At 42.6% G+C, this 26,259-nt stretch overlaps 1 protein-coding gene and 1 long non-coding RNA gene across 5 annotated transcripts in view; one reads left to right on the top strand and one right to left on the bottom strand.

Moving 5' to 3' along the window:
- LOC143444007 (uncharacterized) overlaps positions 1-1,843 on the bottom strand; it is a 21,911-nt gene extending 20,068 nt beyond the window's left edge. For both annotated transcript variants that reach the window (XR_013113465.1, XR_013113466.1), the window contains exon 1: positions 1,455-1,843. This is a non-coding gene — a long non-coding RNA (uncharacterized LOC143444007). The remainder of the gene's footprint in view (positions 1-1,454) is intronic.
- Parl (presenilin associated rhomboid like) lies at positions 1,840-26,259 on the top strand. Of its 3 annotated transcripts, XM_034515715.2 has the most exons (10): positions 1,840-2,010; positions 7,521-7,716; positions 8,106-8,246; positions 12,846-12,894; positions 17,001-17,096; positions 17,861-18,010; positions 19,110-19,180; positions 23,072-23,173; positions 23,283-23,380; positions 26,002-26,259. In XM_034515715.2, exons 1-10 carry the CDS (start codon positions 1,892-1,894, stop codon positions 26,111-26,113), a joined length of 1,134 nt encoding a protein of 377 aa, XP_034371606.1. In that variant the 5' UTR covers positions 1,840-1,891; the 3' UTR covers positions 26,114-26,259. The 3 variants fall into 3 exon arrangements, with proteins under 3 accessions (XP_034371606.1, XP_076798793.1, XP_076798792.1); XM_076942678.1 differs by lacking the exons at positions 1,840-2,010; positions 7,521-7,716; positions 12,846-12,894; XM_076942677.1 differs by lacking the exons at positions 1,840-2,010; positions 7,521-7,716; positions 8,106-8,246 and having other exon boundaries at positions 12,846-12,950.

The following is a 26,259-nucleotide window of genomic DNA, read 5'->3' as shown; positions in this document are numbered from 1 at the left end:
AAAAAAAAAAGAAACACTGATAGCACTTCATGGATGGGAAGAAAAAAAAAGCAAGTGGCTGGACTAGGTTGATACAGAAAAAAATGAAGGAGGGAAAGTAAATAGAAGAGTAACAGTAGGGACAAGGTGGGTAGTGAAGTCATGGCTAAAGATAGAATGAAGGGAGGTAAAGCAATGCAACCAAATAGCCTAAAACAAGCCAAACTCTGCAGCCTGTGTAGACCCTGCAAATCAGGTCAGCCTGTGATATCTGGCAAACACACGAGAAGAAAAATCAAAACAGAAGGGGTTAGGGAATGAGGTAGAGAAGCTACAAGAACTGAGCAGGTCAGAGTTGGCCTGCTCAGATGACATTGGGTAGTAATAAAGAAGTAGGAAGTGAAAAGGGGGTGGAGATATACATGATGGACACAGGCTGGTCCACACTGGTTCTGGTCTCAGTTGGCCCATTCAGCCTAGACTGACTTTGGGAACATGGACAATAAGAAAGAATTGTGTATTTAATCTGTGAATGAAAACATAGAGCAACACAAAGTTGGTATCCCTTAGCAACCAAACTCCTCTGCATCCCATATCTAGAAGCTACAAACAATGACTGGGGTCCCTTAAACATCTTCACTGTGCTACAGTGTGTTCTGACTTGTTTTGAGTAAGTGTCTTTCCCCATGTTTTACATTCTGTATAGGCCTTTATTCATTCTTGAAGCCTGGAAACATCCAGCTCAGACCTTTACCACCAGCAACAGAAGAGTTTCTGAGGGACCCCCTCCCCCACCCTATCTTCCCTTTCCCTCTTTAAATAAATGAGATGACAGAGCACCTGGAGGTGCTTCTGATAGACTCCAATCCAATAATATAAACCAAGGGTCATAAAGTTGCAGAGGGAGTTAAAAAGTCTCTTTTACTATAAACGAGGTTTCTTGTGAGTTCTAGAAAATTGCAGATTTCTAGCTAGGAAAGGAAACCTGCCATGCTTAGGCATTAAACACGGTTCACTGCTACTGTAACATTCTTATTTGAAACATCCCTACAGAAAGGGAACATTGTTCTCAAAGCAAGTGTTAATTGTGCTGACTCTCAGTTGGCGAGAGATCAACCAGACTCAGGTGTAGTACACCCTTCTCCCTTGCTTCTTTACCTTTCTAGTGCGTCCCTGGTCTACCCTGGCTCCATATAACCAGCAGGAGTGAGAATAGAGACACTTGTGGCCCTGTCTTTGGCTATTAAACTGAAGTAATGCACCCTAAGAAAATGGAACCTCCCCAGAAATCTCATGTTAGAAGAAAGCCCGAGTTTCTGGGGCAGCCAGAAACTACATAAAGATTTGCAGCTTGGTGTGTGTGTGTGTGTGTGTGTGTGTGAGTGTGTCGGGTAGACCTGGAGAAGGAAGCTGGATCAGAGTGACGTGACAGTTTCCTTATACTGCACACCTCTTACCTTCTATTTAAGCCTTACCCTATGTTAGAACTGGAAGATGAACGTGGGGGAGTCACTGGATCTCTTCCTCTCAGTGTGGCCCCATTGAGTAAATCTTTTTCTGCTTTTCACAATCAGACAGGTGACCAAGCCTGGCGTGTTAAGGTTGCCAGTGTACAGGGCCGTTTCACCTTTCTGAGACTATGAAGCACTGTGAAACGGTGTCTTGTGGTTAGATGTGATAACCAGAGGATGTCTGATAACGCAGCGTTACTCAAAGCCTCAAGTTTTCCCCAGCCACTCTCACCGGAGGTTTCCATGCTGCCGCTGGTCTAAGAGGGAAGACCGGAACTGGTTCGGCCTCCAGGTGGCGCTCTAGGCCGCTCCTCCACGCTCTGTGGTCTCTCTTCGCCCCGGAAGTGATTTCCGGGCCGGGGTTAGTGAGGTCGGGCCATGGTGGGGCAGAGGTTGGGAAGATGGCGTTGGGAGGTTGGGTTCAGCGAGGCTGGAGCTGCGGCCAGGCTTGGGCGCCTCCCTTGGGTGGAGGCTACCGGGAGCTATCTGCGACCCAGGCCCCGCGGCTGCTCGGACGCAGGTAATGGCCGCCGCTTCCGGCTTCCAGGTTCTCCCTTGAGCTGGGGTCGCGCGCATCCTCGGGAGGAGGTAGCCGCCTAGGACTCCCGTTCTCCATTGTTTACGAGGTCCTCCCTAAAAGTGCCTCTTCCCGCCGTGCTTTTGCTTAGTCCTCCTTTTCCCTTTGGCTTCTGGGTGCCGAACCGCGAGCGGTGTCTGGCCGAGCCCGGCCGTAATTGCGAGGGAAGTGATGGAAAGGGGAACTAACTTCTGAGCGTTAATTGCATGTCCGGTTCATATTCTTGAAAGGATTGACCCCCGGTTTTTAGTGAAGCAGTTTGCAGAGCTGGTAGAGTAGCTTAAGTATGATTTCCTTCTCTGTGGCTGGTCATTGTAAAGCCCTTGTGCCACCACAGCGTTGCCTTCTTAGCGATCAGAGAGCTTTGGAAAGGATGCCCTCCTTATACTGCTGTAGGAAGCACGTGGCCTTGCAGGTCGGCCGGATTTTACACTTAGTGTAATAGAAAAGAAATTCCATAACAGTTGAATTAATTTTGACTTTGAAACTTCATCTGAAGATGTCAGCTTTGCAATTTCTACCTAATTGATGGTACCATACGTCGTGGAGCCTGAGATCTTTATCAACGTGTGAGCTAGCCAGAGATAGATCGAGCATGGTGAAGGCACCACCTGATCTTAATATTCACCTGAGGCGGGCAGAGGTCTGTAATCTCAACGCTCAGTAGTCTGAATCTTGATGATGGTGAGTTGGCGTTAACCTGGGGAAGATACTGAATTATAAATAAATAAATAGCACCTGGACTGTTTGCAGAGTCATTTCCCAGGTCCCACCCCAGATCAGAATCTGGAAGATGGTAAAAGTGGAAGAACCTGCTCCCCAAGGGTTGCATATGGTGTAGATTACTGGGTAATGTGGTTCTTCAGGCATTGATCTTAAAAGAGCTTGGTGTGGTCAGACTTGCTTGTAAGCACGATTAAAAATTCAAGGTCAGCCTGGGCAACAGAAGACTGTTTGAAAAGAAGAAAGAAAGAAAAATGTCTTAAATAGGTGGAACTGAGGAGGTTACTTGGAGGTGACTAGAGATTTCAGTGATCCAGATGATTTGCTGTAATAGTTTTGGGGAAAGGTAGCAAAAGCACTGACAAGTCATTTATGAGGAACCTCTAGTCAAAGCCTGGGAGTAGTTCATTGGTAGAGTGCTTGTCTAGCACAAAACTTGTCAAAAACAGTTCAGTCGTCATGGTGGCTCAGGCCAGTAATCCTAACCCAAATATGTGTGGTATTAAAGATTTGTATGGAAACTTTGAAACTGACTTTCTTGTATTGTGGTTATGGGAGAATGCATTAGATGAGAATGTGGGTGAACCTGAAGGACTGGCTTTGCTCTTGTCTCCTCACATATGAACTTACTAGGGAATGGGAGTTGCTTTCTTTGTGATCACTAGCTTGAGTTGCTGTAGTTCTAAAATTAGCATGCAGAATGAGCTAGGCCATGTGGCTCTAAAGAGGGCCCAACGTTTGCATTCTATAAACACTTTATGTGGTGATACAAAGACTTATACAAACACAAAGTCTCAAGACACCTGTGAGGCAAAACTTGTTTCTACCTTTATAGGAGTTGTAGGATTTTATGACACTGTGTGACAGAAGAATGGCAGGTAAGTTTAGGCTGCTGCATTCATATCCTTCATAATTCTTGTTCTAGTAAGAGAGATCAATAGTACTGGGTTACAAATCAGTTCTGTATAATGAATGCATTCTGATAATGTTCATTTGGTTTGGTTTAAAGTGACATTACCTGTTTTGATTGCTTATCGCTTTATTTATTAGACCTACCTACTTTTGCTACTTTAAACTCTTCCTGGGCTTCCTGAGCTCTTAGCTCAGCACTCAAGAGTAGTCACTTCTCTTGCAGAGGACCTGGGTTTGATGTCCAGTTTCCACATGGTTGCTTCCAACTATCTGGAACTCCAGTTCCAGGGGACAAAACACTCTTCAGGCTTCTGCTGCCACTGGGCACACATGTAGTCCAAAAGCATATATATAGGCGAAACGTCCATATACATACAGTTAAAAGCTTTAGGGGCTGGAGAGGTGGCTCATTGGTTAAGAGCACTTAGTACTCTTCTAGAGGGCCTAGGTTCAATACCCAGCACTCACAAGATGGTTTATAATTGCCTGTAATTCCAGTTCTAGAAATCTGTTACCTTCTTTGGGCCTCCAAGGCATCAGGCATATGAGTTACACAGACATATATGCAGACAAAACATCCATACATATAAGTAATTAAATTTAAAACAAGTATAAAGCTTTAAAAAAGAAATATTATGTAGGGATTCATTTGGCTATAAAACTGATGATTGTTTAGATAAATGGGAGTTATTTTTCTAAGATGCTTTGAGGGAAGGGAAGGAAGTGAACTGCTGTCTTTGTTCTGTAGTCCCAAAATGTCAGGGTTTAAGTGTAAATTCCTTGACCTTTCTCTTGGCTTTAAAGATAACTGTTCTAGCTTTAGATATTACATCCTATTCCAGCCAGAAAGGGAGGTGTGTGTGTGTGTGTGTGTGTCTGAGTGAGACAGGTGGGGGCCTGGGGGGAGGGACCGTGGTGGAGAGGCAAGCCAATGATACGAGACATCACCAGACAGAAGGCTAGAAAACTAGGGTATTTCTTTCCTAGCCACTAAGAAAAAGCAGGCAAGGGGGAAAGGATTGATAACATTTGGATTGGCTGTTCAATGGTGTTTGCCTATCAGACTGATGATGTCATTGAAGGGAGTTCGGCGCTATTTACAGCAGCCTTAGTGTTGATTGAATAAGTGGATAATCTTCTGAAACGAGTTGTTAAATGTAATTCAGGCAGGAAGGAGGGGCCTAGATTAGAAAGGAAACATTTTTTGTGTATTTATTTTGAGACAGGGTTTTACAAGGTCAGTGTAACCTCAAACTTGGTAGTGTCCTGCTTCCTTCTTTCTCTTGAGTGCTGGGGTCACAGGTGTGTGCTACCATCCCTGGTTTGTGCTGAGCTGGGATTGAGCCCAGGGCTTGCCCGCATTTAGTCCAGTGTTTTATTGACGTAAATCTCAGTTCCCTCACCTAATCTTTCTCTTTTTCTTCTTTTTTAAACAGGACCTTCCCATGTAGCCTGGGCTCACTATCTTAGCCTCCTGTTTAGGGTAGAATAAGAATATCACAAAGGGAAAGTGTACTTCAAGAACCTGCATGGGTTGAGTTTTTGTAGATAAAGGAATCAGGGCCTTGGTGTGCATGTCTGCTGTTAGGGAGTTTGGGAATAGAAGCATCTGAGAGCTCAGATTGCAGAGTGGAGTACTCAGACTCAGCTGGGATGGGGGCTGAAATTCACATTGCCAAATGCTTTGAGAAGGCCAAGCTGTAAGGACTCAGACAAGAAGATCCCTTTGAAGACATCCTTAAAACAGTGAAATAGGGGGAGGTGGGAGGAGTCCACCACTTATAGTGATCAATACTTATCAAAGGGAATAGTTAGGGTTGTAAGGACAACACATTTAAATGTTTCTTTTGGAAACTGGCCAAAATTCAGACAAAACAAGGTTATTTTATTTTATGTAACCGCCTGTGGCCACGGATCAACTGGGTTCACCTGAGAGGGGGCCTGGGCATGAAGAAATGGGCGGAGGGCGAGAAAACATGAAGCCAAGACAAAGTTCTCTGATCAAGGCTCAAAGTCTAATGTTCAGCTCTCAATTTAAAGGGGAAGCCCCACCACCGAACCCCTTGTTTCAGCTGGAGATGGGTGGGGGAACCCATCCTTTGTCACAGACGGAGATATCTCAGAAGATATCTCAAGGCAAGCTCAGCAGGCAGTTATTCTGTAGCACGCAGTATGTGCAGCCAAAGTGGGTAACTCCACCTAAGTCCTATTATTTGGTCTATTGTGGTAAGCAAGGTTTTTCAGGCCTACTCAAGGCTAGGGGAAGGGCACACTTTTCTTTTATCTAGTTTTTTAAATTGGATATTTATTTACCTTTTAATGTTATCCTCTCTCCCATTCCCCCCAACCCCCACCCCTTATCCCATCTCCCCTTCTCTTACTTCTATGAGGGTGTGCCTCCACCATCCACCCATTCCCACCTCCCTGCTCTTGAATTCCCCAACACTATCGAATCCTAACTTTCAGGGACCAAGGCCCTCCTCTTCCACTGATGTCTGACAAGGCCATCCTCAACTACCTATACAGGTGGAGCCTTGAGTCCCTCCCTTTGGGTTCCCAGGCTGGAGGTTTAGACCCTGGGAGCTCTGGTTGAGTATTTTGTTACTCCTTCTAAGAAGGGCCAAAGCACTCACACTTTGGTCTTCCTTTTTCTTGAGCTTCATGTGGTCTATGCGTTGTATCTTAGGTATTGTGAGCTTTTGGGCTAATATCCACTTATCTGACTGCATGAATCCAGTAGGTAGGAGAGACCTTCACAGCCTGGAATGTTGGTTTGTGTGTACACAGAATAGATAGAAACAAAAAGAAACAGTTTACAATTTTTATTTATTTATTTATTTATTTATTTTTGAGACAGGGTTTCTCTGTTGTAGTCCTGGCTGTCCTGGAACTCACTTTGTAGACCAGGCTGGCCCGGAACTCAGAAATCCACCTGCCTCTGCCTCCCAAGGGCCACCACTGCCTGGCAACAGTTTACTATTTATGTAGTTTTTTTTTTTTTTTTTTTTTTTTTTTTTTTTTTTTTTTTTTTTTTTTTTTTTTTCTCCCTGAGACAGCAGAAACCCTGTGGAGAATCGAGGAATTCTTTTTCTGATTGATACAAAGTAATAGCCCAATGGTACATGCTCTGGACTACTGTAGTCTGTGTCTCGTTTTTCTCAGGAGGGTTAAGGATGCCTACTTGAGATTAGGAGTCCTGGCTCTTTTTTTTTTTTTTTTTTTGGTATTTTATTTACATTTCATTTCAGATGTGATCCCCTTTCCCCATATCCCCCCACCCAGGAACCCCCTATTCCATTCTTTCTCTTCCTGCTTCACCCACTCACTCCTACCTTCCCACCCACGAATTCCTCCACACTGGGGCGTCCAGCCTTCATGGGACCAAGGACCTCCTCTCCCACCTATGCCTGATACTGTCATCCTCCCCTATATATACAGCTGGACCCATTGGTCCCTCCCTATGTGCTCCCAGGCTGGTGTTTTAGACCCTGGGAACTCTGGTTGGTTGGTATTGTTGCTCTCCCCATGGGGCCAGGAAGTGCATACTGACAGGCGCCTGATATATCTGTCTCCTTAAAGGCCTGCCAGAGCCTGACCTATACAGAGGCGGATGCTCACAGCTAACCCTTGAACTGGTCATGGGGTTCCCAATGGAGGAGTGAGAGAGAAGACTGAAGGAGCTGAAAGGAGTCTTGGCTCTTGTTGGATTGTTAGGAAATAAAGTGACTTGATGATGACTCTGGCCCAGTGCAGGTTCCTAGAGACCATTGTTTATAAGATGCACTGTTTCTAATCAGTTGCTTACTTACCCTCCACAGGTTTAACTTGTTTCTTCAGCAAAAATGTGGATTTAGAAAAGCACCGAGGAAGGTTGAACCTCGACGATCAGACGCAGGGTCAAGTGGAGAAGCATATAAGAGAAGTGCCTTGATCCCACCCCTGGAGGAAACAGTCTTTTACCCTTCCCCCTACCCTATAAGAACTCTCCTGAAGCCCTTTTTCTTCACTGTTGGGGTAAGAGCTCAGGCCACTGCTATTTCCCTAGTTTGCTGCTAACACTGCAGTCCCTGAGCAGGTTCTGGTGGTAAGAGAGGGTGGGGCTCAGTGGGACTTGGAAGCTGGCTGCATGAGTTCAGATTAAAGAATAAACTGAACAATTGCTTTCAGAATAGGGCTTCATTGCTTAAGTCCTGAGGATGGTAGTTATGGGCTTCCTTTTCCATAGAGCATTTCAAGTGGTACTAAATTGGTATTTTCATTTTCTCTGGAGATTTGTTGCTGGAAACAGGCCTCTGAATGCTTGACTAATGTTAATACAGCAATACAGGAGGTTTTATCATGCTAGGTGAAGTACTACCCAGGAAATGTATTTCCCTTTCAGATTATTTAAATATTTTCTCCAGTTCACAGGCTGTGCATTTGGGTCAGCTGCTATTTGGCAGTATGAATCATTGAAATCCAGGGTTCAGAGTTATTTTGATGGCATAAAAGCTGACTGGTTGGATAGCATACGGCCACAAAAGGAAGGAAACCTCAGAAAGGAGGTAAGAATAAACACTGCTTTCTTTATCCTTGCTAACCACAATTTTTAAGTCTGATTAATTAGAGAATATTTTTTTTTATTTATTTTTAAAATGTTATTATTATGTATGTTGGAGAAAGTGAAGGTGGGGTGAGCACCATCACATTCAAGTGGAGGTCTGAGAAATTTTTTATTTTAAATACAGGGTCTCATTCTGTAGTCCTGACTGGCCTGGAACTCAGAGAACCTCTGCCTCCCAAGTGCTGTAAATAAAGGCATGTGCTGCCATGCCCAGCTGAAGAATAAATTTTTATAGTGGGCTCTGGGGGTCAGCTGGCTTACACAGCAAGTGTCTTACTGAGGTCTGGCCTTAGAAAGAGTCCTTACTTAATGGCAGCATTCCATCCATAGATGTGAAGTTGATAACATTCTTTTGTGTCCTTTAAGCATTATGGGCATTTACAATGCATGCTTGGCAGTGCTGTATTGACACCATTAGAATTTTGTTCTTCTACCCACATGTGTCAGAATTACCATATTGAGTTGTTAAAACAGGTTTGGGGGCTTTTTCTAGTCCTGCTATAGGAGCCATTGTTCACGTTCTTCACCTTGCTGAGTTTAGAACAGGGTCACAGGGATTAAAAGGTGTGTGTGTGTGTGTATGTGTGTATGGTTATGCATGCTTGTAGACCTTATATACAGCCATCAAGTGGATTTTAAAAGACTGCCCAGGGACACAGGGTTTATGAACTGATAAATTCCCATTGCATTATGTTTTAACTGTTCAGGGATAGAATGTGAGAAAGAAATGCAAATTCAGAGCCTGCAGAGTTGCATTTACTTTGTATAAAAACTGATGGCCTTCTTTTCTTTTAACTGAGTTCTTAAAAACATTCTAGACACACAGTGTTTTCACATCAATACATACTGAGTACTGAGTCCATGGGTTAACATACAATTTTTTTTCAATGTGTGTGGTTGTTTTGCTCGCATGTGTATCTGTGCACCATATATATGTGGTGCCCTCAGAGGCCAGAAAAAGGTATTGGATTTCCCTGGAACTGGAGTTGCAGATGGTTCTGACCCACCATGTAGTTGTTGGAATTGAAACCTGGTCCTCTGAAAGGGCAGTGCTTCTAAAGCTGAGAGCCATCATTCCAACTCCCAAAAGGTTTATTTTTATTTATGTGTGTATGCCACATATTTGCAGGTACCCAAAGAGGCTTGAGGAGGGCATTGCCCCCTCTGGAGTCGGAGTTACAGTGGGTTGTGAGCCACACTTGACATGAGTTCTGGGAACTGAGTGTAAGTCTAGCAAGGTACTAAAGTGCTGAGCCATGCATGTCTCAGTCTTTAAAATGCTGAAAGTGATATAAGTGATATTTATATAAAATCTTAATCCAAAAGTAGATTTCTTTTTAAGTAATAGTGGTAGGTTATGGAATTTAAAAATCCATGTACATTAAAGAAAATTGAAGCAATTGAGTACAGTATGGAAGATGATGGCCTGACCTGGCATGGCATGGCATGGGCCTTTGTCCCTGCTACCTGGAGATTTCTGAGTCCAGGAATTTGAGGAAAGCCTCAGCAACGGCAAGCTCTTAGTTAATATTAGTTAGAAAGCAGGTTTTTAGAAACGGATGTGTACCACTGTACATGCAGCGCTGAGAACTCAGAGTGACAGTTGCAGAAGTGGACCTCATGTATACGAATGTGTCATTCCTTGTTATTCTTGAATGTGAAAGCCAGGTTCAGTTTCATAATTGGAATTTGAGACTTTGACTTTGTAGTGTGGACAAGAATGACCTTTAACTTCTAATCTTCCTGCCTCCACTTTCCAAGAGTGGTCTTACAGGTGTGAACTAGCACACTGGTTTCCTTGAGTGGGTTGGAACTCAGGACTGTGTGTGTCAGGTACATCAGCAGCCCTAGATTAGTTTTTACTTAAACATCTTTTTTTGTTTTTTTGTTTTTTGAGACAGGGTTTCTCTGTGTAGCCCTGGCTGTCCTGGAACTCACTCTGTAGACCAGGCTGTCCTTGAACTCAGAAATCCACCTGCCTCTGCCTCCCAAGTGCTGGGATTAAAGGTGTGTGCCACCACTGCCCGGCTTTTTTTGTTGTTGTCTTCTTCTTTTTCTCCTCCTCCTCTTCTTCCTCCTCCTCCTCCTCCTTCTTCTTCTTTTTATTTATATCATTTATATGAGTACACTGTAGCTGTCTTCAGACACACCAGAAGAGGGAATCAGATCCCATTACAGATGATTATGAACCACCATGTGGTTGCTGGGAATTGAACTCAGGACCTCTGGAAGAGCAGTCAGTGCTCTTAACAGCTGAGCCAACTCTCCAGCCCTTACTTAAACATCTTAAACATGGAAAACTTGAGATGGAGAAATAGGACAGTCTAATGAAGCCCATTATTGTGCACACTGAGCAGTTCCCAGCATATGGCCAGTTTTATTTTTCATTTCCTTTCCCTGCCCTTACTAGATTATTGCAAACAAGCCATAGACATGTCTGATCCCTAAATATTTCAAAGTACATTCTGAAAACATAAGATCTGGACTGAGTAATACTACTGTATTAAAAACATGGCTCCAATGCCTTTAATCCCAGCACTTGGGAGGCAGAGGCAGGTGGATTTCTGAGTTCGAGGCCAGCCTGGTCTACAGAGTGAGTTCCAGGACAGCCAGGTCTACACAGAAAAACTCTGTCTCAAAAAACCAAAAAAAAACCAAAAAAAAACCCCCAAAAAAACCAACCAACCAAACAAACAAAAAACCCCAAAAAACCAAAAACATGGCTCCAGGTGCAGTGGCAGAGGCAGGCAATCTCTGAGTTTCAGGGCTCTACAGTGATACTCCCCGCACTCCCTCCAAAAAAGGAAAGAAAAGGAAAAGGTAGCAATTTTAGTGAAAAGTATAATTAGAATTTTATTTTTAAAGATTTATGTTATGTGTATTATTTCATGTGTATGAGTGCCTTGCCTGCTTGTATGTGTGTATATGCATGCCTGGCCCCCACAGAAGTCAGACTAGGTCACTGGATCCCCTTGAACCGGAGTTACAGATGGTTGTGAGCCACCACATGAGTGCTGGGAGTTGAACCCAGGTCCTCTGTAAGAGCAGCCGGTGATGCTGACCATTAAGCAGCTTTTCAGCACCTCCTGTGTTTTGAGATAGGTTTTGCCATGTTGCCCAGGTTTACCACCAGCTCTGGGACCCAAGCATTTCTCTTGCCTTAGCCTCTTGAATAACTGGGACTTCAGCACGCCGTCATGCCCAGCACTCTAGTTGTCAATGTTTCCTGTTCTTTGTTTTAAGGTATTTATCTTTATATTAAGATACATATTTTGTGGGTGTGTTCATGAGCACACAGGAAGAGCATATGAGTGTATGCTCACATGTGCGTGTGGCAGAGGCCAGAGCTAGGCGTGGGTCAGTTGGAACTTGTTATAAAGTTATTGGGATCCGAACTCCAGTTTTCATAATTGTGAAACAAGTGCTCTTAGCCACTGAGCCATCTCTCCAGCTCCCTTGTTAGAATCTTTTATTATTATTTTTAAATTAAATTTTGTTTTGTTTTAGATAGAGTTCCTCTCTGTAGTCCAGGTTGTCTTGCAGCTTGCTATGTAGACCAGATTGACCTGAAACTCTTGAGACCTGCTTGTGTCTACATTTTCAGTGCTGGGATTAAAGCCTTGTGCCACCACACCCTGTTCTGAGAATTTTAAACTCAATACGATACCACTTGGTACCTGCTACATCTTGTAGTGTGACAGTTGTGCTTCACTGTTGGTTGGTCTCATAACAGTACTGCTTGCTGTTCTACATTGTCTCATTCTAGCAGAATGTGGCGTTTAGAAATAAATGTCTGAGTAGTGGTTCTGTGGAGAGTGTCTGAGTATAATAAAGCCTGCTTTCTAGCAATAGAGACGCCAATGCGGACATGAGCATTTCCACATGCGTACAGCACAGAAGCCCCAGCTGTCTGAAGACAGCAGGCAGTATACTCCTGATTCCAGTCATTAAGTTCTTGTAGGTTCATGCCTTTCAACACGTTCTATCATTCAGTTCTCAGTTTTATGTTTAACAGGACATCGTCTCTACTGCGTACGTTACTTGGGCCTTTCGGTACTTTCTCCTTTTCCCTGTAGTCACTCATTTATATGCATACTTAGGGAATTGTTACAAACCCTTTTCAATAGGAGTAATGTTAAACTGAAAATTATATGTGATGGAAAAGGGAGATAATGGTAATTGAATGTGATTAGTTACTGATCAAGGGCAGTAAACATTTCCTAAGAGTGTAAAGGATCGTGGTGCTCAGGGCACATGGAGTGAACACTGTTGAAGAAGTTTCCAGTCCCTCAGACTAAAACTGAGAGACAAGTGCTGTGACAAAAGGCATCATAGTGGTCAATAAATTTGGGTTGATAGATGTCTTGGTAACAGCCATAATTACTTTAAAGAATTGTGAAGATTATGTAATACAAGAAAAATATTTTGTTTGGTAGATAATTTTTTAAATTAGTTTCAGTTCTTAAAAAAAAGGACAAGCCTTCCCCCTGAGTCTGAACTATTTCACATAGAGTCATATGCAATTTTCCTTCTGTTTTAGATTAACAAGTGGTGGAATAGCCTAAGTGATGGCCAGCGGACTGTGACAGGTTTGTGTTAGCTTACACGTTTTAGCCATTCAAGGGAAGAGAAATCAAACCAAAAGGTACAGTATGTCACAGGCAATGGCTTTCATACCATGCTTATTGGTGGCTTAGAAGACAGGGAATCCTTGTACCTACATGCCTACATGATATAAAATAGTGTGAACTGCTCATGATGGCCCACATTTGTAATAGGAGCACGGAGAGTTTAAGGCCAGTCTGTGTTATAGCAAAGCAATGCCAAAACAACAACAAAGGAGTGTGGTATAAATGGCTTCAGAATGTCCTGGATCAGTTTTCTAGTTTGCACAGAACACATTATTGACCAAATAAATAGTTCCTGGGTCATTGATATCTACCCCACTTAAGAAGATGAAGGAATGCTGACATGCAGTTTAGCTGATACAGTACTTACCTAGCATGGCCCTGGGTTCAACTGAAGCACTGCACAGACCCGGCCAAGTGTCATATACCTGTAATCCTAGCACTTGGGAGGTGGAGGCATCTGGATCAGAAGTTTGATGGTACATAACAAGTTTGAAGCTAGCCTGGAGTACAGAAAACTAAACAAGCCAAAGAAGACGTTGCTCAAGTGCTCTCTGTGCACCAGGGTCTCTGTATTTTCCAGGCCAGGTGCAGGGATTTTGTCTCTGTTTTGTAGAGGAGGAGACTGCCTTCCAGAGAAAGAACTTTTCTTTTCCTTTTTATTGTTTGAGAATTTTATACACATGTATAATGTGTGAAAAAGAACCTTTTGAAGTCAAACTGCTAGTAGAATAGAGGTGAGTTTTAACCCAAGTCTACATTCCTGCCTTCTCAACTATGTTCAGAAGATTCCCTTAATATGTGAGTCAAGTAATCTATGCCACCATGGTGATTTTACTTTATTCTTTTTTTTTCACCTCCAATTTGAGGGGCAAAGAGACAGAATCTGTACCCCAGGCTGACCTAGAGCTGAGATCTGTTTGCTCCTGCCTCCTGAGGGCTGGGACTAAAGATGTGCACCACACGCTTGCATCTTCTCTACGTTTTTATGGAAATAGAGATCTGAGTTCTCAAAGTAACAATTTCATAGTATTTTCTGGACTTCAAAACTCAGGGAAATGAATTTGTAATATTCACTAAATAGCAAACATGATTTCTAGAGAGCAGCCAGATGCTACTTACTCCCAAACGGGGTAGACTTATTGGTACACTGTTTCCTTTAGCTTCCTTGGTAGATAAAGGGTTTGTGTGTGTGTGTGTGTGTGTGTGTGTGTGTGTGTATTTAAATTTGGACCATCTCTTCTATATGAATACATTATTGGAACCAGATGTGGCCTACTCTTTCATGTTTTTTATTTTATCTTTACACCTTCTCAGCATGAGGATTATAGATGTGTACTGTCACACCTGGTTTTTTATGTGGGTTTTGGTGATCTGAAATTCAGTCCTTTGCTGTACAAGTGGTTTACTAATAAAGTAGTCCCCTGTACCCACTTAAGTGGGTCATTTGTCATGAAGCAGTAGAGAAAGTCATTATAACATACTCACGCACATGAGTAGAAAGCACTTTGAATAACACAAATGGGATTGCTCACCAGATAAATAGATTAGCTATAAGATTTTGGAAAAACTGAGGAAATGGTTTTTGAACTGTTTGATATCACCCAATACTTACTTAATAGTGTTTCTAGCTTTACAACATCTGGAATGTGAATCAGTTAACTTTGTACCCAGAATTAAATATATATATATATGTATACATATATATATATACACACACACATATATATATACACACACACATATATATGTATACAGATACATATATATGTGTATGTATATATATATGTATATATATATATAATTAATTTACGTTATGTGTATCTTGAGTGTATGTGTGAGTAATGTGTGCAAGAGCTCTTGAACATCAGTCAGAAGAGGACAGTTACAGGCAGTTATGAGCCACCATGTGAGTACCAGGAACCAAACCCAGAGCTTATATAGATTTACTTTCTTTCCTGGGATTATTAATGCTCTGATGGGTGTATGTATGATAATTCATTTTCATTTTTGTGTTTTTAAAGAACTTGACAAATTCTGACCTAGAGAATTTTAAGCTGTCTGAGACCTTTGGTTTGTCTTATTCACACATACGGGAGCAGAAGCCTAAAAACACCAGTACACTAAAGGTTTCTGACCGAAAGCAGTCTCTTGGATGGCAGGATAGCCGATAAAGCAAGTCTAGACAGTGGATTGTTTGCAAAGTATTTACCCTCTGAGTTCAGAGACGTTTGTTTGTGTCTCTTTAGCTCTGTGTGTAGATAGAAGCAGATGTTGAGGAACCTGCACTATGTTCCATCTCTAAAGCTAGAGTCTGTGTTGGGGAAGGACTCCTGTCCTTGCAGCTCACGCTCCAGTTGGCACCCGTGTGGCTGTCCTGTTTCAGGCTGTTGTTGAAAACTCACTTTTTAAGGGCAGAGTAGAAAGAAAGTTCCCTCTACATTTTTTCTTTGTAGCTTTGGAACTTATCATTGTTGTTGTTGTTATTTTAAATAGGGTCTTATGATACATACGGTGGAGTCTGGCCTGGTACTCCCATCTATTGTCCTGCCTCTGACTCTCAAAAGCTGAGATTATTTCTTGGCCTTATTCAGAAATATCTCCCTAGATTTCAAATTGCTTAGGGAAAAAAAGTGTGCGTGCGTGTGTGTGTGTGTGTGCGTGCGCGCGCGCATGTATGTGTGTGTGTGTGTGTGTGCGCGTGCATGCGTGTGCGTGGGGGGGGGCAGACGTTGACATTGAGCCTCTTGCTCAGTTGTTCTTCACCTGAAGACAGGTCTCTCACTGGGCTCACTGTCCTGTTTTCTGTCTCCATCTATTCATGTGGGATCATAGGAGCACACCACTTTCTTATGCTGTTTTCTTTTAGACATGGTACTAAGGCTTTGACTCAGGTCCTCATGTTTATACTTTACTGGATAGCAAGTACTTTATTGACTGAGCCATCTCTGAGCCCAGGAGAAAGGTGTTATGTACTCTTGATGTTTGTGAGGTAATGGAGAAGCCTAAAGCAGGGTTTTTTCCATTACACTTGACCTTGCTGCCTTTTCATTTTGGCTACTTTCTCATTGTACTCAGACTTTACAGCATATCTCTTGGGGACCCTAAACTAGCCCTGAGAAGGATGTTCTCCCTACTCTGGCTTGCCAGGAAGCCTGATAGGCTTTCCTAGGTGCTGCTGTTTGAGTGTGAAATGTCACTCATGGGCTTCTGTGTTTGCTCCCAAGCAGGTGGCGCTGCTGCTTAGGGGGTTATGGAACCTTTAGGAGGAACGTTGCTGGAGGGAGCCGTCACTTGGGGTGGGCTTGCCTCCCTGTTATGGGTTTGTCCCCTAGTGTTTTTCTATTTTCTCATTTTAGTTCAACACTTTTTCTCTATCTCAGTTCTGGGATTAAATAAGGTTCAGTCCATGTATCTTTAATTCACTATTTAGAAGTATAGAATAGTGGTTTTTACTATATATCAAAGGTCATAGATCAGGTTGGATATAGTGGTCCTGTCCCCAAGTTTATGGCTCCATCTAATCCTAAAATAGGAAGACCCACTCTGATTGTGGGCATCACCATTGTGTCTGTTCACAGCAGTAAAACCCATAAGGACAGCATTGAATTGTGGCTGGCTTATAGGTTCAGAGGTTCAGTCCATTATCATCCAGGTGGGAGCGTAGCAGCATCCAGGCAGGCATGGCTTCATCTGAAGTTTGCTAGCAGAATACTGACTTCCAGGCAACTAGGAGGGGGTCTTATTGCCCACACCCACAGTGACACACCTACTCTAACAAGGCCACACTTTCGAATAGGGCTGAACATATGCAAACCGTTACAGGCACCATAAATAACTAACTTTTAAAAAGAAAGCCAGCTCTTAGTGTTTTCAAATGTCCACAGATCCTCTGACTTCCAGCCATGTGGCAGTGTGGACACTCTAAAAGCACTGCTAGCATTTGCTTTCCTCAGCCTGCTACCCCTTACCAATGTGTAGTGTGTTCATGTAACTGTGGCAGGAAAAGGTCAGGTGGACTTGACTTTTTTGACTCTTATTTAGTGCCCTTCAATTCTGTTTTATAGGCATCATAGCTGCAAATGCCCTCGTATTCTGCTTATGGAGAGTGCCATCCCTGCATCGAACCATGATCAAATACTTTACTTCTAACCCAGCATCAAGTAAGTCTGAGTTGTGTGAACAAATAATGTGAAAAATATTCTTTATATAGTTAGAATGCTATAAAAATGAGTTATTTGTTGGTAATTATGAACAGAGTACAGAGGTGAAGCCTATAAGGACAAGAACTTGTCTCTCCTCTGTTGCAATCCCCAGATGCCTGAAAGGTACTTTACACATAATAGATGTTATTCCTTTTTAACAAATTAAGACCTTGGTGTAGTGGTGTTACCTTTAGACTCAGTACTTGTGAATCCAGCCTGGTCTACACAGAGCATTCCAGGATAGATGGCTCAGCAAATAAGAACACTGGCTGCTTTTCCAGAGGACTTAGGTTTATTCCCAGCGTCACATGGTTGCTCATAACTGCCTATAACCTCAGTTCCAGGCTATCCATTGCCCTCTTTGGCCTCCTTAGGTACCAGGCAAACTCAGACATAGAAGCAGGCAAGCAAAGTACCCATTAAATTAAAAAAAAATTTTTTTTTAAGATCTATAATCACTGCAAGTCTATTCTTTGAGGAGAGTATTCTATGTAATTTTGTGTCTGTAATTGAAATAATTGGCTGCTTGCTAAGTAGAAACATTTGTTAAGGTGATTTTTTAATCTTTGAAATATGTTCTGTTAAGCCCTCTTATTTAAGCTTTAACCAACCGTTTTAGATTTTTATGTTTGATATAATTAACAGTAATCAGAGAAGTTCAAAGTGAATAAAGTGTGATGACCGAATGTTGCATGTTTACCGGATATTTTCTTGTCTTGCAGAGGTTCTTTGTTCTCCGATGCTGCTGTCAACGTTCAGTCATTTCTCCTTATTCCACATGGCAGCAAACATGTATGTTCTGTGGAGCTTCTCATCCAGCATTGTGAACATTCTGGGTCAAGAGCAATTTGTGGCAGTGTACCTGTCTGCAGGTAAGAGCTTTGCCCTGAGAGTGAGTGGAGGAGTATAGGACTCACTTCTCTGCAGAAGGGACAGAGGACTGATCTTGTGAAAGTCTGTACACATCTGTACCCAGCACATCCTCAGGATGGACTCGGTTTTCAAGTTGCATGTAGAGAAGAGCATCACAGACAGATGGAGTTGTTCCTTCTGTTTCTCATCTGATAGAGTCCCACTAATTGCTTGGGTATACTTTGTTTTAAATTAGTAAAGGAGAGATTCAGGAATAGAGTACTGTTTAAACAACAAGTAATCTCACTGGACCTTGGTTTTTTTAGTTCGGACAAATCATCTTACAGATTGATGGTTTCCAGAGTTCCCAGCTATCTTAGCCATCTGGCTCATTTCCCCAGTGTGTTCAGTTGATAGAAAGCTTTAGATTAGCTATTACAGTGAGTGCTAGGGCTAAAGTGCATTAGGCTAGAGATACAGCCGAATGGTGGGAAGCCCTTACCTATCACGCACAAGATTTTGGGTTGGATCTCTAGCACCAGAAAATTAGTTCTAATGACATGAAAGCAAACAGGACCTCATGGACCCCTGATGTCTGGAGTTAGTCCAGATTGTTGTGAGGTAGCTGATAAATGTGGGTGCTGGCCGTTGTAATTAGGAGAATGGTATCTCAAGGTAAAGTGAATACCCAGTGTCACTCAGTAGCATGGGTGGGGTCTTGGAGAGGGCACAGCATCCAGGACATTGCCCTGTAAATTAGCTGAAGGGCTAACAGGGTTTGGTTCGTGCTAGTACTCTTAGATTGATCCCAGTGAAACCTTACACTATGCTGAGCATACATAACCTGTAAGCTGAACATACACTCAGGAGACTGAGGCAGGAGGATAGCAAGGCCAACCTGAGGTACAAAGTAAGATGCTATCTAAAGAAGAGAAGCAGACCAGATACTATTAAACTGTGTGGGTAGAGACTAAATACAGGAACTCAGGCTGGGGTATAGTACAACAGAAGAGGGCTCACCTAGGTGTACATACGGTCCTGGGCTCACTTCCTAGTACGTTTAAAAGGGGGAAAAACCCTTTTTATACTTAAATTGTTGAAATGTGGCTTATTTCATAGGTGTTATTTCCAATTTTGTCAGTTATGTGTGTAAAGTTGCCACAGGAAGATACGGACCTTCACTTGGTGCAGTAAGTATTTCTAATGTAAATATTTTCTGATTTAATTTTAAATTTCATTGTGATTGGTTATGCTTATAAGAAAGTTTCAAATGAATACAGATTCCCTATCCTGTTGTTACCCTGTTGTTACCTTGTGTCTTACAGAGTTAATGCAGCAGGAAACTTACACATTTGTAACATGAAAATTTTAGACTTAGGCTGTTTTATTTTATGTTTGTTGGTGTGCATGCATGTGTAGCTGCTCCACTCGTGTGTGTCTGTGTGTGTGTGTGTGTGTGTGTGTGTGTGTGTGTGTAGAGCAGAGTATAACCTGCTGGAACTGGTTCTTTTCTTCTTTTTTTTGTTGTTTGTCCTTTTGAGACAAGGTCTGACTGTATACCCCTGACTAGCCTGGAACTCACAGAGATCTGCTTGCCTCTGCCTCCCAAGTGCTAAGATTAAAGGCCTGTGCTACCACCACATGGCAAGATGCTTGTTTTGAAATCTTGAGATTTATCCATATTTCTGTCTGTACCACTGTTGAGAACCGCTCTGCCCCACACTTGGGGGCCAAAATGTCGGGAACCACTCTATCAGTGTTGGAACTCACACTGCCAAAAGCCTTGAGGGCTAAACTGTTAGAGTCCACACTGCCCCAAGCTGCTCCGGTACGCGGGTCGGGTTCAGCAAGAGAGAGTGAGAACAGACTCAAAGAATGGAGACCAGACAGAGTGTGATTCAATCCCATTTATTCTTCAGTCTCTCTTCTTCTCTCCAAGTCCCTAGTTCCAAGTTATAATTCCAAGTCTGAGTCTCAAGTACTTTCTTCTGTCTGCCTCTCGCCTTTTATATGTCTCCTTCTAAGTGACGCCTTTAAGTTTCACACACCCAAGGGAAAATCCTGGGTATCTAAAACAAGATGTTATCAGAGTGTGCTTAGCTGTTGTAGGCTGTTGTAAACAAGTCTCTTGTCAGGGTATATGGCTCAAGATGCCTGAAAGGATGATAGCCGCCTTCTCTTAGCACCCCACACACCACATTTATTCCATTTATGGGTGTGGTGGCTCTTGTAATCCTAGCTATTCAGAGAATAAAGTGAGAAGACTGAATTTGAGGCCAGGCTGAGCTACTTAGTGAGACTTCATCTCAAAATAAATAAATAAAAAGTATTTCTCTTATGAGTGTTAAGTCTATTCTATGGACAGTTAATCTGTTCAGTAAATGATGTACACTTGGGTTGGCCATTATTTTAAAAAAGCAAAAACAAATTGTGCTAGACATGGTGGTACGTGCCTTTTATAGGAGTACCAGGGAGGCAGAGGAAGTAGACCTCTGTGGATTCTAGGCCAGCCTGGTTTATGTAGTGAGTTCCAGGTTAGTGAGGGCTACCTCTCCTTAGTGAGACCCTGTCTCAAACAATGAAACAAACCAACAAGTGCTGTGGACATTATGTGTATAGCCCCTTGTATGAACATATGCTTTCATTCTCAGAGTTGAATGACCAGACCATATGGTACATATAACAGCATTTAAGAACCTACAGACTGATAGCACATCAACAGTAGTGTTCTGTACTTCCCTGCCAGAAGAGTTTGAGAGCCCCAGTCTCCATGTTCTGGAGTGGTTGGCATTTTTGCTTTTTCAATAGCTAGTGATATTAATGATTTTGTGCTTGTTCCTCAGGCACCATCTTTGAAGTGTATTTTGCTCATTAACATTTTAATTGAATTTGTTAACATATTTTTGATATATTCTAGGTATAAGTGCTTTGCCAGGGTGGTGTTTGCGAGATGTAGCTACCTTAAACTCTTCATCCTATTGCCTTTCCCTCCCAGTACTGGGATTTGAGGCATGTGCCACCTTGCCTGGCTTTCATCTGAATTTTGACCTGCAAAATATGTGTGCATGTGGAAGTCCAAGGACAGCTTTGGAGTTAGTTCTCTTTTCTACTTTGGGTTCTGGGGACTGGAGTCAGGTCATCACGCTTTTAGTGGGAAGTGTTTCTATAGCTTGTCATCCTCAAGAATAGCTTTCTCATATTGTGTCTCTTTGTAACTACTGCAACATATTCTTTCTAGAAACACAAATATTTTTACAGATCCCATAGCACCATTCTTCTTTTATGGTCCATATTTCAAGTATAAAAGTTGTTCCAGAAATGTTCCCCTTAAGCTGAAGTATTACATTTAATTGTTCTGGGTTTTTTTGTTTTGTTTTGTTCTAGGGTTTTGTTTGTTTGTTTGGTTTGGTTTGGTTTGTTTGGGTTTTTTTTTTTTTTTTTGCTTTTAAAAGATGCTACATTCTCATAGATCATTTTTGTTTCTCATGCCACCAATGGTTTTGAACAAAACAGGGATGCTATTATGCTTTATTTTTTCCTCAAGATTTAATCAGTTTGTCTGTCTTGAGCGGCAGTGTTAGATGGTGTCCTCAGTACTAGGATTTCAGGTGCGTGCTGTCTGTCCTTTTTGGTGGTGAATGTCTCAACTCTTGTCCAACTTTTATACTATGTTTTTCTTTTAAAATTTTCTTTTATATAATATGTGAGAAGATGTTTTTAGATTATGACAGTACCATGTTTGCCAACCGCTCTCTGCCGTGTGCTGTTGGGCTCAGTTGTCTCTTGATTATTCTAGCTTGTTGGTTTTTACTGTGATGCTTGTTGTGGGGGTAGTGTATATCATAGCAATGTCTTCAGTAACCACGCCAAATTTGTCACACTCAGATCAGCACTGGAGGCACTGTTGGCTCTAGACCATAAGTGGGTTTTTACCATGCTGTCTTTTTTCTATGCCGAGACATCACACTGCAGACTCCTCCAGTCTGTCAGTCTCCATCTTTTCTGACCTGATACTTGAGATGAATGGCAGGAAAGCACTTTGTAGAGTGTCCCTTGTCCTTTATTCCTTTAATAGACAGCTTTGTCTCTGTGTGAACTTGGTTAGAAAACAGTAGTGCGAGTGGCTGTTTTCACCCTGCTCTGTGCTGCAAGTGCACGTTCTTCTGGGTCTTCTGCCAAGCTGTGCAGCTCACTTCCAGCTTTGGCTCTGTGGTGGTGTGCTCCAGGATGCTCTTCCTGACTCCCATTCCTCTGCTGGGCTGGAGTCTGACCTGAGCTCACTGCAGCTGTGCCCTGAGCCTGGGTTTTCTTGTGCTTCCTTGGCACACAGCATCTCTGCTTCTGATCTTAGAATTGCTTGTTTTTACTTAGATGTCTTTCCTGCCATGTTACAAGCTTCAGGAAGGTGGGAACTGTTTCTGCATCCCTAGTATATAATATCATGCCTGTTATATTACAATTCAAATATTTGAATGAATGTGTAGCATAAGAGTTAGCATCAAGTAGGACATATGATTGAGGTTTTGGTATATTTCCATCATTCAGATGAATTAGAAATGTGATTAGCACTGAGAGGGGTTTGTTGGTATATTCCAGAAAAAAATATCTCACAGCTATTTTACATTTAAATAGGAAGAAAAAGCTGTTTCATAGTTTATTCTAACTTGCTAGGGAGCTGCTAGAGACAGTCTTTCTTTCTTTTTCACTATTCTGATTTTTATTTTATGTGCATTGGTTTTTTGCCTCCTTGTATGTATGTGTGGGTGTGTCAGATTCCCTGGAACTGGAGTTGCAGATAGCTGAAGTTGCCATGTGGGTGCTGGGGATTGAACCCAAGTCCTCTGGAAGAGCAGCCAGTGCTCAGCACGTTTAACTAAGTGTTCATGTGCTCATTGTGATGTATTTTATTTCTTTGTAGCAAGAGCACAGTCTGTTTCCAGGGAGTATTCCCAGCATTTTGTGACAGCCTGTCCCTTTCCCCGATACTGTGTACATTCACAGTGGAAAGTTTTTAAAATTTGTGCCCCCCCCAGATATGGAGTGCATTAGGATGCCTTATCACTGTGTTTATTCCCCTGCAGTCAGGAGCAATCATGACTGTGCTCGCAGCCGTCTGCACCAAGATCCCGGAGGGGAGGCTTGCTATCATCTTCCTTCCCGTTTTCACCTTCACAGCGGGCAATGTGAGTACTCAGCTGAAGTTCATATGGTGACTGAATTATTATTGCCCTTAAATTGGAAGTAGAGGATTCAAATTGTACCATTTTTTGTTTTTCTCTTCCTCGCTTCTAGGCCTTAAAAGCCATCATTGCCATGGATACAGCTGGGATGATCCTGGGATGGAAATTTTTTGATCATGCAGCACATCTTGGGGGAGCTCTCTTTGGAATGTAAGTTTGAGTGTAATCAATTGCTGAGCTGTTTGCCCTCCCCACTGCCCCACTGGTCCCATCTGACTAGTGTTGTACTGAGGTAGTGCAGCCATTTCTCTCCCTGGACTGTGTGTGTGTGAGAACACAGTATGTCTGGGTAGCTGTTGTAGGATCATGTTCCAGACCAAGCTTACTGGGTATCTGTTAGATGCAAGTACCAGGATATATACTTAGATTCTTGTTTGATGATAGACACTGAGTCTCAGGAATGACGGACGGCTCTGATGTAGTAGAACAGGATTTTAAATACAAACCCACAGCCTCTTTTGCAGTACACTAGACACACCTCTGTAGTACTTCAGGAAACTGGGTTTTGTCCAAATTTAAACAGAATAGAAATTCTTCTGCATGAGGCAGTGCCACTGTAGGTGGAGACGAGTGCTGCTGTGTTAGTGCTTCCCATGACTAAAGACTAGCATGTGTACGCTCTAGCTCTAGTTACACAGCACAGCATAAGCAGTCTGAGATGCTAGGACCTAGAAAGCAGTTATATTTTGTGAGTTCTGAATTGATCTGTATTTGAATGTATTCTCATAGCATCTTTCTATGTAGCTCCTTCCTGATTTCTTATCAGTATTTGGCTCAAGCTATCTTTTTACTTATGGCAATTCTCATGCCTCAGCTTTCTGAGTATTAGGATTACAGATGTGCATGCATCATCGTGTCCAGCTCTCAGGAGCAGAGTTTTCTGTATTCAGGAATTAACATTCTGGAATAAGTCAAGCCCCTTTAAAAATGCACATTTGTATATTCTTGTAGTGTTAATATTGCTAAGTTGGTACCAATGTAAGGTAGAACACTTTTCAAGGTGTATTTTATGATGTCACTCTTTTACCACATTCTGTGTACCACATTCATTGCCGGTGCCCACAGAGGCCACAGGAGGGCATCAGATCCCCTGGAACTGGAGTTTCATATTGTGGGCTGGCATATTTATAGCTAAGAAGGAAACCCTGGTGTCCTTAAAGAGCACCAAGTACTCTTAGTTTCCTGAGCCACCTCTAGCCCCTTAAATCTTTCATACCTTTTATTTGTTTGTTTGTTTGTTTTTTGAGACATGGCTGGACTAGATCTCAATATGTAGACCAGGCTGGCCTCAAACTCACAGACATTCACCTGCTCCTGCCCCCACTTTCTACCTCTGCCGGGATTAGAATCATGGTCAGCTTGCCTATTCCCTTAAAATTAGGTGTCTGGGAAGAGATGAGGTCAGTCAGGTCTGGTGTCTGCCTCTGGGAACGTGAAGGCTGTTTACGGGAATGAGTATAAAGTCAAGGTTTCCCGAGGAGGTGCTTTTCTAGGCTGCCGTCTCCACCATCCCTAGGCCTCCAGGAGCTCTTTTCCCTGGAAGAGCTGGAGAGGCCCTAAATTAGCTGCACATCCTTGCTGTGGTAATTAAGTCATGCTTCCAGTGGGCAGTGCCTCTCAGCACTGAGCACCAGGGCATGCTCCTGCACGCTGCTTTGTGTGCAGCAGTTAGAGCACAGGAATCTCGGGTTTGGGTTCTGCTCTCAGGTCTGAGCATATGTATGTGCTAAACCTCTCACCCTCACTGCCCATTTATTGCCTGTAGACAGGTGGAAATGGTAGGAGCCGTATACCATTGTAGTCCTTGTTAGCAGGCTCCACACCTGACATTTCTTCTTATTTATAGTAAACAAACAACAAAGTCTGTACCTTGATCAGACCTTGGTTGGCACACAGAAACTATTAGTATGGTGAACTTTTTTTTTTAATACTTGTTTTTTTCAAGTCAGGTAGATGTGGTTACTCCCAGCTCTTTGGAGGCAGAATTGTCATGAATGTCCAACCAACTTGGGCTACATTGTGAGAATTTGTCTCACAAATAATCAAGTAAACAAGGCAAGGTGATGGTTAACTTGCAGCGAATGAAAAAGTTACAGTGTAGGGCCGCTGAGTAGGTCTTTGGGTAAAGGCATTTTCCACAAAGCCCCACAAAGTTAGTTTGATTCCTGGGACCTATGTGATGTCCTCAGACCTCCACACACTGACTATGGTACCTGTTCCTCTTCCTCAAGACACAAATAAAATGTAAAGAAAATATTTAAGTAACTGTGCAAAGCTGCCACTTAGTTCCAAATGCCCACTTGGGACCAGCTTGCTTTTATCCTTCATAAATCACAAATACCAAAGCTTCATATCAAATTACCTGTTTTATTTCGTTGCACAGAGTGACTGGCATTTTATTTGAAGTGTCAACTTGGGACTGGAGAGATGACTCAGCAGTTAAGAGCACTGGCAGCTCTTCTGGGACCCAAGTTTCCAGCCAGCACCTACATAGCAGCTCACAGCTGTCTCTAACTCCAGTTCCTAGGCATCCAGTGCCCTGCCCTCTTCTGCCTCCCACTGTCACTGCACACACATGACACACAGACATACATGTAGGCAAGACACCCATTCACATAAAGCAAACATTCTTTTTAATGAACATTCTTTTAAATTCTTTAATGAAGAATTTTAATGAAAAGTAGCTGAAGTACTATAATGGTGTGAAGTTTGCATGACATCACAAGTGAGATCTCATTGTTTGAACATTGGACTTATTTGTCTTTCTCCAGATGGTATATCACATATGGACATGAACTCATTTGGAAGAACAGGGAGCCTCTAGTGAAAATCTGGCATGAAATAAGGACTAATGGCCCCAAGAAAGGAGGTGGCTCTAAGTGAAGCAAAGCTGGCCCGTATGGTGGTGCATCTGATCCTTGCTGCTGGGAAGAGTCTCAGCATCGGCCGTCCCAGTGATTTAAATGTTCTCAGTACATGTCTCCTTAGCAAATTATGGCAAAGTTGTGAAATAAATGTTTATATCTCTA

The sequence above is a fragment of the Arvicanthis niloticus genome, chromosome 12 (assembly GCF_011762505.2).
Source record: "Arvicanthis niloticus isolate mArvNil1 chromosome 12, mArvNil1.pat.X, whole genome shotgun sequence".
NCBI lineage: Eukaryota > Metazoa > Chordata > Mammalia > Rodentia > Muridae > Arvicanthis > Arvicanthis niloticus.
The sequence above is the reverse complement of the archived record's forward strand: the minus strand, read 5'-3'. Positions and strand labels throughout refer to the sequence as shown.

Bases quoted from the DNA above. Each gene is read 5' to 3' on its own strand.
- Parl (XM_034515715.2), top strand. From the start codon at position 1,892: ATGGCGTTGGGAGGTTGGGTTCAGCGAGGCTGGAGCTGCGGCCAGGCT. The intron at 2,011-7,520 runs GTAATGGCCGCC...TACCCTCCACAG, and splicing joins CCGCGGCTGCTCGGACGCAG to GTTTAACTTGTTTCTTCAGC. The intron at 12,895-17,000 runs GTTTGTGTTAGC...TCTGTTTTATAG, and splicing joins TGGCCAGCGGACTGTGACAG to GCATCATAGCTGCAAATGCC.